This window comes from Betta splendens, chromosome 13 (genome assembly GCF_900634795.4).
Source record: "Betta splendens chromosome 13, fBetSpl5.4, whole genome shotgun sequence".
NCBI classification, from domain to species: Eukaryota; Metazoa; Chordata; class Actinopteri; order Anabantiformes; family Osphronemidae; genus Betta; species Betta splendens.
In genome coordinates, this window is record NC_040893.2 from 6,023,602 (window position 1) to 6,038,149 (window position 14,548).

Consider the following 14,548-nt stretch of genomic DNA (forward strand, 5'->3'; position numbering starts at 1 on the left):
TAACAAAATAATCTCACTCTATAAATAATAATTAAGTATATGTAATTATACTGTACTGTATAAATAATACCAAGTGTTACAGTTATGCATTTATTTTAGAGGAGGGATTTGTGTTGTGTGTCTATGCGTCATTACGTGTATGTGCTATCAATAATGCTTCACATCTGTTATAAAAACCCAGATCAACAAGTCAGCTTCACATGAGGAGGGACTCACAGTGTCACAATGCTGACTTAGTGCATTACCACTTGCTGTACCATCAGAAATCCTACATTTTACAGTCTGATCTGCTGTTTTGCTCCACTGTTGAACAGCTGAGCCCACTTTTATTCCTTTGACCAGCTGGAATTATGTTTGGGTTCTTCTGGTTTTTCAGCCTGTGGACCTCCTTGGGCCCCTCCCTGCTCCTTGTGGAGCTGATGGGCAGACAGCTGGGGTTCAGTGTGGGACTGCAGGGTGCTCAGACTGTGGCATGTTCCCGCTGGGGTAAAACGAGCAATGAGGGTCTGTTCCAGAATGGAGACGTGGTGATCGGTGGACTATTTAATCTTCATTACCAAACTCCAGCTATAGACCATGACTTTGCACAGCTGCCATACTACAAACCCTGCACTGGGTAAAACCTTCAATACTGTACAGTAATTACTGTGGTTTTGGACTTTGCATTTAGAATTATAGAATTACTTTTAACTAATGTTACGTTTTTCCTAGTTTACAGTATCCTTCCCTCCAGTACATGTATGTTATGGTCTTTGCCCTGGAAGAAATCAATGCTAATAAAACGCTGCTGCCTAGTGTGAAGCTGGGCTACCGTATTTTTGATTGTTGTGGCCGACCACCCTGGGCCCTCCAGGCAGCACTGTCACTAGCGGGAGGAGACAGCACCACCTGTAATTATACCAATGATATCACCAGATATGAAGAGGACGTCGACCAGAGAGGTATTGTGTTGTGTGTTTCTGTCAAAGTGAAGACAAGCATTGCCAGAAAATCATGATTTTAGTATTAGAACTAGTATTAAGTATGAGTTTTGTTTTTATTTCAGCAGCCTCTACAGATGATCATCGTGTTCCCATCATCATCGGGGCTGCTTCATCCATAACGTCTGAGATACTAACCAGAACTCTCAGACCAGTTTCTGTACCTTTAGTAAGTTATGCTTAAACACATTATCAACATTAACCTGGGGATTTTTAATTTCCTTAATTTCTATTACAGTCATATCTTACTTCACTTTCATCTACCAAAAGTTACTTACTGCTCTTACATATTACAAACAGAACACAATCCAATTTTAAAGTACAAACTATATATACTATATTTAAACTGAGGTTTCTCCTTAGAGGAGGAAAAAAACTATTTGATGTAATCAAACTGTGTGAAGTGGAATAAGATCATATTTGCATAACATTAATGTTATAAATTGTTCCAAGATGATTAAATGTAACTTGTGTTTTTCAGGTAAGCTATCTCTCAAGCTGCCCCTGTCTCAGCAACAGGCTTGAGTATCCAAACTTCTTCAGAACCATCCCCAGTGATGTTTACCAAGCCAGAGCCTTGTCCCAACTGGCCAGACGCTTCAATTGGACTTGGATTGGCGCAGTGGTTGAAGACAATAGTTATGGCCACACAGCAATAAAAGTATTTTTCTTTTTTGAATTTATACAACCCATGAAAATCCTATGAATATAATTTGTAGTTTATATACATTGCTCCTGGTTCTTTATTCATGTGCTTTAGATATTCCAGGAGGAGACTCAGGAGGCAGGAGTGTGTGTGGCTTTCATAGAAACTGTTAACTTGGAGAGCATTTCCAGTGATGCTAGACGAGTTGCACTCGCAATCAAGGCCTCGACTGCAAGAGTGATTCTGGTTGTTACTTGGTACACGAATGTGCAGGAACTATTTCTGCATCTAGCAAAAATAAATGTAAGAGTTTGAAATGTAACCACATATTGAATGTTGTATCACAAGTGTGATCCTGTTATTAAAATTTGTAAAAAAAAATGACTACACTGTATGTCTCCCTGCTGTCACTAGGTAACTGACCGTCAGTTTATAGCCAGTGAGGCTTGGAGCACCAGTGGTGATCTTCTCCAAAACCCTGTCACTAGAAAAGTAGCAAGAGGTGTTGTTGGTGTTGCCATCAGACGCTCAACTGTTCCTGGATTTGAAACTTTTCTTAGAAGCTTAAACCCACTTCATCGTCCCTTTGATGGGTTTTTAAGAGAATTCTGGGAAGCGGAGTTTAAGTGCAGTCCTGGGGCCGTTGCCTTGCTGCCTAGTCAACCATCAAATGTTTCTGCCTCTGTATCTGTTCAAGGATCTTCACTACCACCCTGCAGTGGAAAAGAGACACTCGAGGGACTGAAGAATATCTTGACTGATGTGTCTCAGCTCCGAGTGTCATATAACGTCTATCTTGCTGTTTATGCTGCAGCTCAAGCTCTTCACAGCCTTCTCTCCTGCCCCAACAGAGACAGCAACTCCACCTGCTCTTCTCCAAATAGCATCAAACCCAAAGAGGTGAACACACTAATCAGTTTGTTCCTGGGAATGATCCAAAAACACATCTGTTAATCTAACATTCATTTAACACAGTCAGTTACACTGTGACCTGTTTCAGTGTTTTTCTGGTCTCACAGCTGCTGCAGCACTTGAACAAAGTGAACTTCACCACACCACAAGGAGAAAACTTCTATTTTCAAGGTGCTGATATTCCAGCAAAGTACGACCTGGTCAACTGGCAGACGTCTCCTGAGGGAACGCAGAAACTAGTTCTGATTGGTCGGTTGGATGGGTTTGACATCCATCTTAACGAGTCAGCAATTCAGTGGAGCACAGGAACAAACCAGGTGTTTTATAGGGGAATTTATTTTTTTAAGAAAATGTTTTATCCAAATTCATTTCATTAATAAACTTATTATTAAGGAAATAAGTTTGAATAAAACATTTCTTCTTGCTGTTAGCCATAATAGATGACTGTCTTTGACAATTAAGGTATGTAAACTTTTTAGGCTCCTTCCTCAGTGTGTACTGACAGCTGTCCCCCAGGCACACAAAGATCAACTAGGAAAGGTGAACCAGTCTGCTGCTTTGACTGTATTCCATGTGCTGACGGAGAATTTAGCAATAAATCTGGTAACTAGCTGTGAATTTAAAGTACTTTATTTGAAATGTCTTATTTCTAAACTGCGTCTATGCTTAAATAATGTCACCAGAGTTATCTAATGCTCCCCCATTCACACAGGCTCATTTCAGTGTGAGCATTGTCCATCAGAGTTCTGGTCCAACCATAACAGAACTGCCTGTGTCCCACGTCAGCTGGACTTCCTCTCTTTTAATGATACTCTGGGCATCACGCTGACTACAGCAGCTTTATTTGGAGCCACAGTGACAACAGTTGTGTTTGTGGTATTTCTTTGTAACCATCAAACACCTGTGGTGAGAACCTGATATTATGTAAATCATTAGTGTGCATTTTGTTTGCTGTTCTGTTTATTACCGTGACTCTTCACCTGTAGGTCCGAGCCAACAACTTAGAATTGAGCTTCCTGCTTCTTGTGTCGTTGAAGCTCTGCTTCCTGTGCTCCCTGGTTTTCATTGGTCGTCCATCAGTCTGGTCTTGTCGCTTCCAGCAGGCGGCTTTTGGGATCAGTTTTGTACTTTGTGTTTCCTGTCTCCAAATTAAAACCATGGTGGTTCTAGCAGCTTTCCGCTCCGCTCGACCTGGTGCTGAAGCCTTGATGAATTGGTTTGGTCCATCTCAACAGAGAGGAAGTGTCTGCTTCCTGACATGCGTACAGGTATCATTTTGTAACCAAATAGGTTTGTCTATGATTTATTTTTTAATAATAAATGGTAGTGGTATTTCCTTTCAGATTATCATCTGCACTGTTTGGCTGTTCCTGTGTCCTCCTGAGCCCAAACGTGATCTGGGCTTCCAAGGGTCAAAGGTTACCCTGCAGTGTGCCATGGCCTCTGTGGTGGGCTTCTCTCTGGTCCTGGGCTACATTGGCCTTCTGGCCTGCACTTGTCTTCTCTTGGCCTTTCTTGCTCGGAAGCTCCCAGACAACTTCAATGAGGCCAAGCTGATCACCTTCAGCATGCTGATCTTCTGCGCTGTCTGGGTGGGCTTTGTTCCTGCTTATGTTAGTTCTTCTGGAAAATACACTGTTGCTGTGGAGATTTTTGCAATCTTGGCTTCTAGTTATGGTTTACTGCTCTGTTTGTTTGCTCCAAAGTGTTTCATTATTCTTTTAAGACCAGAGAGAAACACAAAGAAACATGTGATGTCCAGATTATAAAAATTACAAGATTCTTAATTAACTTAACTGCCATTTAATAAAATTATTATTTAGTTGAACATTGTCTCGTCCCCCAATAATGAAAATCATTTTAATTTGATTAACAATAAACATCAAGTCAAACATTTTAAATGTGGACCAACATAATTTTAAATCATTATAAATTACATTAAAATACTATATACATTTCTGAAGTAAAGATTGTGTATACTCATCATAATTTTAAGAAGCCTTTTGTGATTTCAATTTTCAGTGTTAGCCATACTGTTGTAACCTATTTGTAAGACCTTCACTTCACTCACTGAATCAATAAATGGACATTTAAACAATTGCATAATGAGATGGCACAGCTCTGATAGCCCCTCAGTCTGGAGAAGGACTGGCTGCTGGGTTTGGTGGTCTCTCCTCCCCTCTTTGTCACTTTCAGAGTTGACATTAGAAAAGTTCAGATTACTCCTCAACTTCCAAAGTGGTCACTCATACTGTATAGTGCAAAGGCTTAGGCCATCCTTAAAGCTGTTAGGGAAATTGTGAATTCTCTTTGTAAATCTTAAATAAAAGAGACACAATCAGTTGTGACCTTGTTCAGGATTTTACTTCCAAGGAGTGAGCAGTTTACAGCAAAGGCAACTTCCTCTCACTGAAGAAAGGAAAAGAGTACAGCTCATAATACAGTATAGTTGGGTTTCACCCGATACTCCCTATGTCTTGCAGAGCAGAGAGAAAACATCAAAAGCCATAGCACAGCTAACGAGGTTACAGCAGATCATCAAAATAAATTCCAACAATGTGTCAATGTGTAATGTGTGATTAAAATGCAGTATTTTTCCAACATTTCCCTCCTGTTTAACATTGAAACCTTTATTAAACAATCATGTATACCTCAGAACAGTACAACTTCTTTTGATTTTCAATGCAGTCGTCATAAAACATGGAATAAATGCTGCAAAGGGTCAAAAGCATGGAAGCACGATATTTACAGCTTAGTGCGTAGCTCCCCATTGCCGAGGTTCAAAGGTGTATATTGTAATTGTCGAGAGTGCATGACTGCACACACCCTCTCGATTCACCAGTCTGATGATCATGGCCCTCAAACAGGAAATTACGCATAACACAAACAGCAACAGAAGATAGGAGGATCACGAGAACTGGTCCAAAGATCTTCATCAGGATGTCAGTCCTTGTGCCAGACATAAGCCAATCAAACCAGGATTTGTCCTTCACTGCGTCAGCCACCTGCACATTGGATATGTGCTGTAGGTCAAAGATTGCCTGTTGAGTCATACAGAAATTTATGGTTTTCCTTTCTCCAACCATCAGACTATGGGAGGGTCCCCATAAAATCTGGACCATCATAATAAGAGACACACTGAACCAGTAAAGTTATGAGTGCTCTGTCTGGCAAGAAACTTCATGTAACAATACTACGAGTTAGTGTATTACTGATCAGGAGGTTTCTCCTCATTCTCGATGAGGTCAGGGAGTGGCTCAGCATCAACCAACAGTACAAAGGCAGCTATATTAGTACAACTCCCATGGCTGGATGTTTCCCCTCATATTATCTCCTTATGAGAATGTCCTCCTAAGTGAGAGAGGGTACCAGTGAGATGACCAGTGCCCTAAATGCTACTGACCCCCTTTGTAGGCAGACTTTTCCCTTTCCCCAGTTGGGTTATTTCTCACGGACAAACTACTCTGTTGCCTGTATCGGTTGTCGTTTGCAGTGTGTGTTGTGTACCCACATTTACCTTGACACCTAATCAATTCCATATGTAAATATTCGAGTGGATATTCTGCTTTAGGGAATCATTTGTGTCCATAAGTACCCATAAGTCCATCCATAAGTAGTACATCGTTTGTTTATTATCCGAACCACCCCCATTGAGACATGGCAAGCCCCATTGCTGTTCATTGATATGGAAGACAGGTTTCCTCTCTGGTCAAACATACTGTAATAACCCTGTAGACCAACAGTTGCTCCTTTAAGGATCCATTTATCTTTTTCACTTTTGGGAGCGCTGTCTTGCGTTTATTGTAGGAATGTGCTGTCTACTGGGATGGCGAAATAAATGTGGCATCGCTTTTTAGCCCTTTTGGCTATTTTATCTGCTTTAGCATTTACTTTAAACACTCTGTCTTTAGCATTAGTATGAGCAGTGCATTTGCAAATGGCTACAGTATGTTGCTGTTAGTTGTACTGCTTTTAACAGTTTTTTTATTAAATCACCATGCCTTATTGGCTTTCCCACTGATGTTATCATGCCTCTATTTTCCCACTGACTGGCAAATATATGACTAATACAGTGTACATATGTGCTATCAGTATAGATGGTAACTATCTGACCTGTCATGAGTTTGCATGGCATTAAAATCCTTGTTCTCAACAAGGAGTCTATGACGGGTGCTATTCCTTGTTCTGCATCAGGTCTGAGTGTATTAGTGTAATATTGTCTCTGATATGGCCTATAGGTAGGTTTTGCTTTTTCTTTTTTTCCTACATTTGACAAACATTACCAAATCATTTCTGAATCTAAGCGTTGCATGTGTCCTTCATTGCAGTTCCAATGTACTGTAGCTGCGAGCATTTCTGAGTCTGAACATAGCATGCATTTTTGATTGCTGACAGTGAGTGTGTGTGTGTATAAGCCTGGCCTAATTGTGGGGTGTGTGTGTTTGTGTGTGTGTGTGTGTGTGTGTGTGTGTGTGTGTGTGTGTGTGTGTGTGTGTGTGTGTGTGTGTGTGTGTGTGTGTGTGTGTGTGTGAATGCATTTACCTACCTCCTCAGGGTCATCTACACTGGCACTGGAACCCAACCGGCCTCTCGCTCATCAGTTTTCCAGATCATATCAGATCAGAATCATTCTGTTGACAGTCAGCTGGTCCTTCAGCCTTGCAGTGTGTGTACCATCCCTCAGTGGACAGGCAGTTTCGAGACCAATGTTCCTCTCTACCACACTGAAAGCAAGCTGTTGCAGATTGTCAAGTTCCTCTATGGTGGGCTGTGATCAAAGTCTGGACTGTCCAGCTCAGGGCTATTCTCTTCCAGCCCATCGAGCTGTATTTACAGTTTTGTTGTGGTTGTCAATCATAAACTCTGTTAACAACCTCATCTGCAAGTTTTTCTTTTTGCCAAATAATCCTGCATATGCAGCAGTATTTCACATAAGTACCAGTTTTACTTTAGGGTTTCCTCATCATCAACGTCACTTTTCTTTATACTTTCACCACTTAGTCATGCCTCTCTCTGTTCTTGATTATCACAAGCGCCCAGTGTCCTGCTTCCCGACATTGCCAGGACACATTCTCATTTCTCTTGTAAAAATTTCAACCTTATATTCCCCTAAATGGTCGTCCACTGCGTCCTCTAAACTTTTTACTGTCACGTCCTCTCTGTCCTCTGCTATAGTGTCAATAGCATTCTTCACTGTCTACAACAAACACTGTTGCTTTTGCTTCATTTCATTGGTTTTTAATCAATATCTTTACATAAAGTGTTATTTTCATACATCACATAAAGTATTATAATAATAAGGAATTATCACAGAATATTAATATTCATACACCACTCCCACAATGTTCCATCTAATTAATAAATGAACTTATTCCTTCTTAGTTTTTAATTGACACATGCCTTTATATTTATGTTTAAGCACATCAATTCTATTACTATTGTTGTATTATAGGTTATTTTTATATTATTACTAAACAATTCTGAAATTATTTCTTTTATATATTTTCTATTATATTTCTATTATTCCATTATTATTTTTATATAGTCACAATTCTACTTTTTAAATTTTCCACTTTTTCCACTACGGTAAATATTTAGTCGCCCGAGGATGTCTTTTAGACCTGTATCTCGAATCACCTTCAAGGTTTTCACCCTTCGTTTCCCATTTTTAAGTTAATTTGATTCACTATGAGGATTGAGATCAACGATCAACATCACAGTGTTCACAGAGATCATCGACTGTGCCAGGCTTCTACAGGAACTAGTTTCCTGCGGACACAGCTGTCTCAGTAAAACAACTTCTCAGTTTTGATCTCAATCAGACATAGAACACAAAAGGTCTCTGAGACTTTCTCTAGGAAGTTAAAATGTCACTTAGAGACTGTCAAACAATAACACTTATTTATATAGTCAGATTTACTTCAACTGAACAGAGTTGTGCACAGACTTTAATCGGCGACTTAATGTCCCGACAAAGCAAGGATCTTGGGATCCTGGACAAGCCTCCCAAGTATGCAGTTTACAGCAAAGGCAACTTCCTCTCACTGAAGAAAAAAAAGGAGTACAGCTCATAATGTAGTTGGGTTCCACCCGGGGAGGTAAAAAGTCACACGATACATGGGAAAATATTTCTTGCACCAAGCACATCAGATAAAGATGCTACCCACTGGTACTCCCTATTTCTTGCAGAGCAGAAGGGAGAAAACTTCAAGGCCATAGCACAGCTAATGAGGTTACAGCAGATCAGCAAAAAAAATTCCAACAAAGCCTTTTTGTTTATTCAATTTCGTCATGGATCTGAAACTACTCCCCTGCAATTACCAGTTGTTATTTTGTAGTCACTCTTGAGAGGAGGGCTGTGGGCTTGTTTGCATCTGTCATTGTGCTTGCATGCACTAATGCTTCACATCAATTATAAATGCCCATCTCACCAAGTCATTTGTTCAGAAGAGGAGGGGGTATGTTGCAGCTTTGACATCACTTGACAATGAACCGTACGTATTCAGAATGTGAACTCTTGTCTTTAACTCTTTTAACTGTTGATTTGCTCTGCAGGTGATTGCCATGAACCACAAGCTGCCCCACTTTATCATGTGTTACTTCTCCTGGCATTTAACTCTGTGGATGTACTCTATCACGTCTCTGCTGCTCTTTGTGGGGCTTGTGAGCCAAATGCTGGAACCCACTGAGGAACTGCTGGGTACTCAGACTGTGGCTTGTTCTCGGTGGGGTGCCCCCAGTAGCCCTGGTCTGTTCCAGGATGGGGACGTTGTTGTCGGTGGACTATTTAATCTTCATTACCAAACTCCAGATATAGACCATGACTTCACTAAGATGCCTAACTACAAACAGTGCACTGGGTAGAACCCTTAATACTGTACAGTAATTACTGTGACTTTTGACTAGTTGATACTTCATAGAGTCAATCAAACTTTATTTTAACGCTAAACTGTGCTGGCTTAATTCTTGTGGATAGCACAGATGAAATATAACTGTAAACCATTTCTTGATCACAGGTTGGACTATGGTCCATTGCAGTACATGTATACTATGATTTTCACGCTGGAGGAAATCAATCACAGTGAAACGCTGCTACCAGGTATGAAGCTGGGCTACCGCATTTTTGATACCTGCAGCCGACCGCCATGGGCTCCCCAGGCAGCTCTGTCCCTAGCGGGAGGAGACAGCATCATTTGTAGTTATACAGAAGATTCTGCAGGAGGAGGTACAGTAACTCCAATCATATCTCTCTCTAAACAGCACATGAAGCAAAATGTTATCACCTGGGTAATATTATGTTTTTTTTCTGCTTGGATGACTTTAGACGATCACCCTCTTCCTCTTATTATCGGTGCTGATTCGTCATTAACAACTGCGATGCTGTCCGAAATTCTTGGCCCAGTCTCTGTACCTTTAGTGGGTATTGCTTGGATACAGTGTGGACACACTCCTTATTTTCATGTTGATAGTGACATTTTTTTACTTCACCTTCTATGTGAAGGACCTGTTATGCTTCCACTGAACTGCTGCTCTTGTGGTTTTAAGCTCCAAATTTTTGTTATTTCATGTGGGGGATTGATTAATTTTAGATGCAAGAAAACTAAATTGCTTAAAATGTTGGTTTTGTGTGTGTATTGCAGATTAGTTACATCGCAACCTGTCCCTGTCTGAGCAACAGGCTCCAGTATCCCAATGTCTTCAGGACCATCCCCAGTGACATTTACCAAGCGCGAGCCATTGCCCAGCTGGTCATACAGCACAACTGGACTTGGATTGGGGCAGTGGTAGCAAACAGCAACTATGGCCAAACAGCATTAAAGGTGTTTAAAGCAGCTACATACAGTACATGTACAGTAAAAATGTTGACACTGTCACATGGGTAATTTCTTTTTGCTTATTTGTTTTTATTTTATTGTTTTAACTAACATGTTTCAGATATTCCAGGAGGAGACTCAGGGTGCCGGGGTGTGTCTGGCTTTCATAGAGATTATCAACAGGGAAAACATCGCCAGTGATGCCAAACGAGCTGCTTTCACAATCCAGGCCTCAACTGCGAGAGTGATCCTGGTTGTTAACTGGTATACAGATGTGAGGGAGCTATTCCTACAACTGGCTAAGATAAATGTAAGGCACTGAGACTGGTAATAGTAATTTGAATGCTATGACATGCTATAGGATTATAACAATTTAAATTTAATGTTTAACTTTATATTGACTGTGTCTTTTAACTGTCACTAGGTAACTGACCGTCAGTTTATAGCCAGTGAGGCTTGGAGCACCAGTGGTGATCTTCTCCAAAACCTTGTCACTAGAAAAGTGGCAAGAGGTGTTGTTGGTGTTGCCATCAGAAGCTCAACTATACCTGGATTTGAAACTTTTCTTAGAAGCTTAAACCCACTTCATCGTCCCTTTGATAGGTTTTTAAGAGAATTCTGGGAAACTGAGTTTAAGTGCAGTCCTGGGGCTGCTGCTGTTGCTTTGCTGCCTAGTCAACCATCCAATGTTTCTGCCTCTGTATCTGTTCAAGGAGCTTCACTATCACCCTGCAGTGGGACAGAGACACTCGAGGGACTGAAGAATCTCTTGACTGATGTGTCTCAACTCCGAGTGTCATATAATGTGTATCTTGCTGTTTATGCTGCAGCTCAAGCTCTTCACAGCCTTCTCTCCTGCCCCAACAGAGACAGCAACTCCACCTGCTCTTCTCCAAAAAGCATCAAACCCAAAGAGGTAAAAACTAATCAGTCTGTTCCTGGGAATGATCCAAAAACACATCTGGTTATCTAACATTTATTTAACCCAGTCAGTTACACTGTGACCTGTTTCAGTGTTTTACTGGTCTCACAGCTACTGCAGCACTTGAGCAAAGTGAACTTTACCACACCACAAGGAGAAAACTTCTACTTTCAAGGTGCTGATATTCCAGCAAAGTACGACCTGGTCAACTGGCAGACGACTCCTGAGGGAACGCAGAAACTAGTTCTGATTGGTCGGGTGGACGGGTTCAACCTCCACCTTAACGAGTCAGCAATTCAGTGGAGCACAGGAACCAACCAGGTTTTAGACACTGTCATTTTGTAGAATTTCTTATTATTATTAAAATACATTGGTTAGATCTTTTGAATGATCTGTGAAATGTTTTAGGCACCTACTTCAGTGTGTACAGAAAGCTGCTCCCCAGGCACAAGAAAAACTATTAGGAAAGGTGAACCAGTCTGCTGCTTCGACTGTATCCCATGTGCTGACGGAGAATTTAACAATGAAACTGGTAAAATCTACACCATACATAAATAACATTTCAATAAATTGTGTATGTCATTAAAAGGCAATTGTACTTTCATAGTGCAAATAGATGATTTAAACTGACTCCTCTCCTGCTTTGGATTTTTTTATCTGTCCTTGTGTGGAATACAGTGCTATGTTACTGTAAAAGTTATTAGTAACAGTAGAAATATATTTCTGTCCTCAGAGTTTGCTAATCTGAAATGAATGGAAACACATTATGACACAGGTCAATTACAACATAAATTAACTTTATTCTGATGTTTTTCTTGCCTGTAGTAAAAACCTGCTTGTTACGTGGTGACAACTTAATCATTTGTCAAATTCCCCTTTTATCTCTCATAGGTTCTCTTCAGTGTGAGAGTTGTCCATCAGAGTTCTGGTCCAACACTAACAGAACTGCCTGTGTCCCACATCAGCTGGACTTCCTCTCTTTTAATGATACTCTGGGCATCACGCTGACTACAGCAGCTTTATTTGGAGCCACTGTGACAACAGCTGTGTTTGTGGTGTTCCTTTGTTATCACCAAACACCTGTGGTAAGAACCTAGTATAATATAAACCATTAGTGTGCATTTTGTTTGCTGTTCTGTTTATTACTGTGACTCTTTACCTGTAGGTCAGAGCCAATAACTCAGAACTGAGCTTCCTGCTTCTTGTGTCGTTGAAGCTGTGCTTCCTGTGCTCCCTGGTTTTCATTGGTCGTCCATCAGTCTGGTCTTGTCGCTTCCAGCAGGCGGCTTTTGGGATCAGTTTTGTACTTTGTGTTTCCTGTCTCCAAATCAAAACTGTTGTGGTTTTAGTAGCCTTCCGTTCAGCTCGACCTGGTGCTGAAGCCTTGATGAAGTGGTTTGGTCCATCCCAACAGAGAGGAAGCATCTGTATTTTCACTTGTATACAGGTATTAATGTTCTGTTTTCATGTCTGTAAGTTTTTAACACTAATAGTTTTTTATTGATTGCAGTTATATGTGTTTCCTCTCAGATTATCATCTGCACTGTTTGGCTGTCTCTGTGTCCTCCTGAACCCAAACGTGATCTGGGTTTCCAAGGGTCAAAGGTCACTCTGCAGTGTGCCATGGCCTCTGTGGTGGGCTTCTCTCTGGTCCTAGGCTACATTGGCCTTCTGGCCTGCACTTGTCTTCTCTTGGCCTTTCTTGCTCGGAAGCTCCCAGACAACTTCAATGAGGCCAAGCTGATCACCTTCAGCATGCTGATCTTCTGTGCTGTCTGGGTGGCCTTTGTTCCTGCTTACATTAGCTCTCCTGGGAAATATTCAGTAGCTGTGGAGATTTTTGCAATCTTGGCTTCTAGCTATGGTTTACTGCTCTGTATCTTTGCTCCTAAATGTTTTATTATTCTTTTAAGACCTGAGCAAAACACTAAAAAACACGTAATGGCCAGATGTTTGTCTTCTTAATCATGCATGGTTTTAGTCAACAAGCTTTATTAGTCATGTTGAAAATGTAAATAAACATTTTGTTTGGTTGCATGTCTTTATTTTCCTATAGTGTGTAATATATACCGAAGCAACAGAGAGATGATTTCTTTTTACTGTGGCTCCAAATAAAGCTGCTGTAATAAAGCACAATGGAACACACATTTTACAGTATGTTTTTAACAGCGAAACCTTAATGTATATTATATGTATACTAATAATATTACATAAAAACACAAAAGAGGAAAGAAAAAGAAATCTTAATAAATTAACTTTACATTGATACAGTAAAACTATCTAAAAAAATGTGATTCTGTATTTTCACTTATATATATTTTAAATTTAAATTTATTACAATAGTATTACATAATATACAACATCAAAACATTTTTTTGTGCGTGGATCATGTTGACCCCCAAATAATGACCTACATTACAGGCCAAGTCATGGTTTCCAGTTCTAGAAAGGGCAACATGAAAACATACGTAAGAAAATGAGAAAACATATGTATGAACATGTATATAAGACAAAAAGGAAAAAAATATATATACCATAGTTAAATGATAATTGTGGACACATACTGTATACTTTCCATCTTCCTGCTCCACCTCTGCACTCATCACCTACAATTATGCAATTGCTAGCATGACCCATGGGAGAAGAGATTCGGTCCTCAATGCATGTGTCATTGTGTGCTCTTGCTTGCGATAATGCCTTACATCAATTATAAATACCCACATGAACAACTGAATAGTTCAGAGGAGGAGCACATTTGAACACGTAATCCAGTGCATCATCACTTGTGCTTCATTTGGAGCTGCTGAGACAATCTACAATCCTGTGGCTATTCTCTGTACCTTTGGGTGAGTATTGTTCTAAATACTATAAAAAACTGTATTAATGTATGTTCATTTGAAACAGTTGATGCCATTTCTTACTTGACTTCCCTCTATTCAGTGCACTTCACTGCCTTCTACCCCTGTTAGAGTAATACTTGCATGTTGAAAGGCACATTTCCTATTAGTGTAGAGAAATATTTACATTTAAAGATGAAAAATAAAAGTAAAAATGGTTGTAGGTTTTATCAGATTGCTTTTCATGACAGTATCTCATATTCTAGTCTACTGTAAGATGTCTCAAAATGACTAAAAATGTCCCTCATTTTTGTGTCCCTCAGATCAGTTTCTGTACCTTTCGAGTGGCCCTTGCCTAAGTGACAAAGTTGTTCCCAGTGATTTTTAAGGCTATAAACGGTACAGATTAGAAATGTATTGGTTCTTTTGTTACTTCA

At 40.1% G+C, this 14,548-nt stretch overlaps 2 protein-coding genes across 2 annotated transcripts; both read left to right on the plus strand.

The window, feature by feature from the left end:
* Positions 1-350: 350 nt before the first annotated feature.
* Positions 351-4,307, plus strand: LOC114868176 (extracellular calcium-sensing receptor-like). Its single transcript, XM_029171608.1, has 11 exons — positions 351-616; positions 712-941; positions 1,058-1,140; positions 1,462-1,641; positions 1,741-1,929; positions 2,041-2,526; positions 2,646-2,855; positions 3,018-3,141; positions 3,251-3,444; positions 3,525-3,806; positions 3,882-4,307. The coding sequence occupies exons 1-11, from the start codon at positions 351-353 to the stop codon at positions 4,305-4,307; spliced, it is 2,670 nt and encodes an 889-aa protein (XP_029027441.1).
* A 4,548-nt stretch (positions 4,308-8,855) lies between these two features.
* Positions 8,856-13,977, plus strand: LOC114868066 (extracellular calcium-sensing receptor-like). The gene is made up of 12 exons (XM_055514271.1): positions 8,856-8,996; positions 9,094-9,398; positions 9,555-9,763; positions 9,863-9,954; positions 10,179-10,358; positions 10,474-10,662; positions 10,777-11,268; positions 11,386-11,595; positions 11,683-11,806; positions 12,166-12,359; positions 12,440-12,721; positions 12,805-13,977. Exons 1-12 carry the CDS (start codon positions 8,937-8,939, stop codon positions 13,237-13,239), a joined length of 2,772 nt encoding a protein of 923 aa, XP_055370246.1. The 5' UTR covers positions 8,856-8,936; the 3' UTR covers positions 13,240-13,977.
* The last annotated feature ends 571 nt before the right edge of the window (positions 13,978-14,548 follow it).

Excerpts from the sequence above, each read along its gene's own strand:
- LOC114868176 (XM_029171608.1), top strand. The coding sequence starts at position 351 with ATGTTTGGGTTCTTCTGGTTTTTCAGCCTGTGGACCTCCTTGGGCCCC. Across the intron at positions 942-1,057 it reads AGAGGACGTCGACCAGAGAG|ATGATCATCGTGTTCCCATC; the intron begins GTATTGTGTTGT and ends CAGCCTCTACAG. Across the intron at positions 2,527-2,645 it reads ATAGCATCAAACCCAAAGAG|CTGCTGCAGCACTTGAACAA; the intron begins GTGAACACACTA and ends CTGGTCTCACAG.
- LOC114868066 (XM_055514271.1), top strand. The coding sequence starts at position 8,937 with ATGCTTCACATCAATTATAAATGCCCATCTCACCAAGTCATTTGTTCA. Across the intron at positions 9,399-9,554 it reads AACTACAAACAGTGCACTGG|GTTGGACTATGGTCCATTGC; the intron begins GTAGAACCCTTA and ends TCTTGATCACAG. Across the intron at positions 9,764-9,862 it reads AGAAGATTCTGCAGGAGGAG|ACGATCACCCTCTTCCTCTT; the intron begins GTACAGTAACTC and ends GGATGACTTTAG.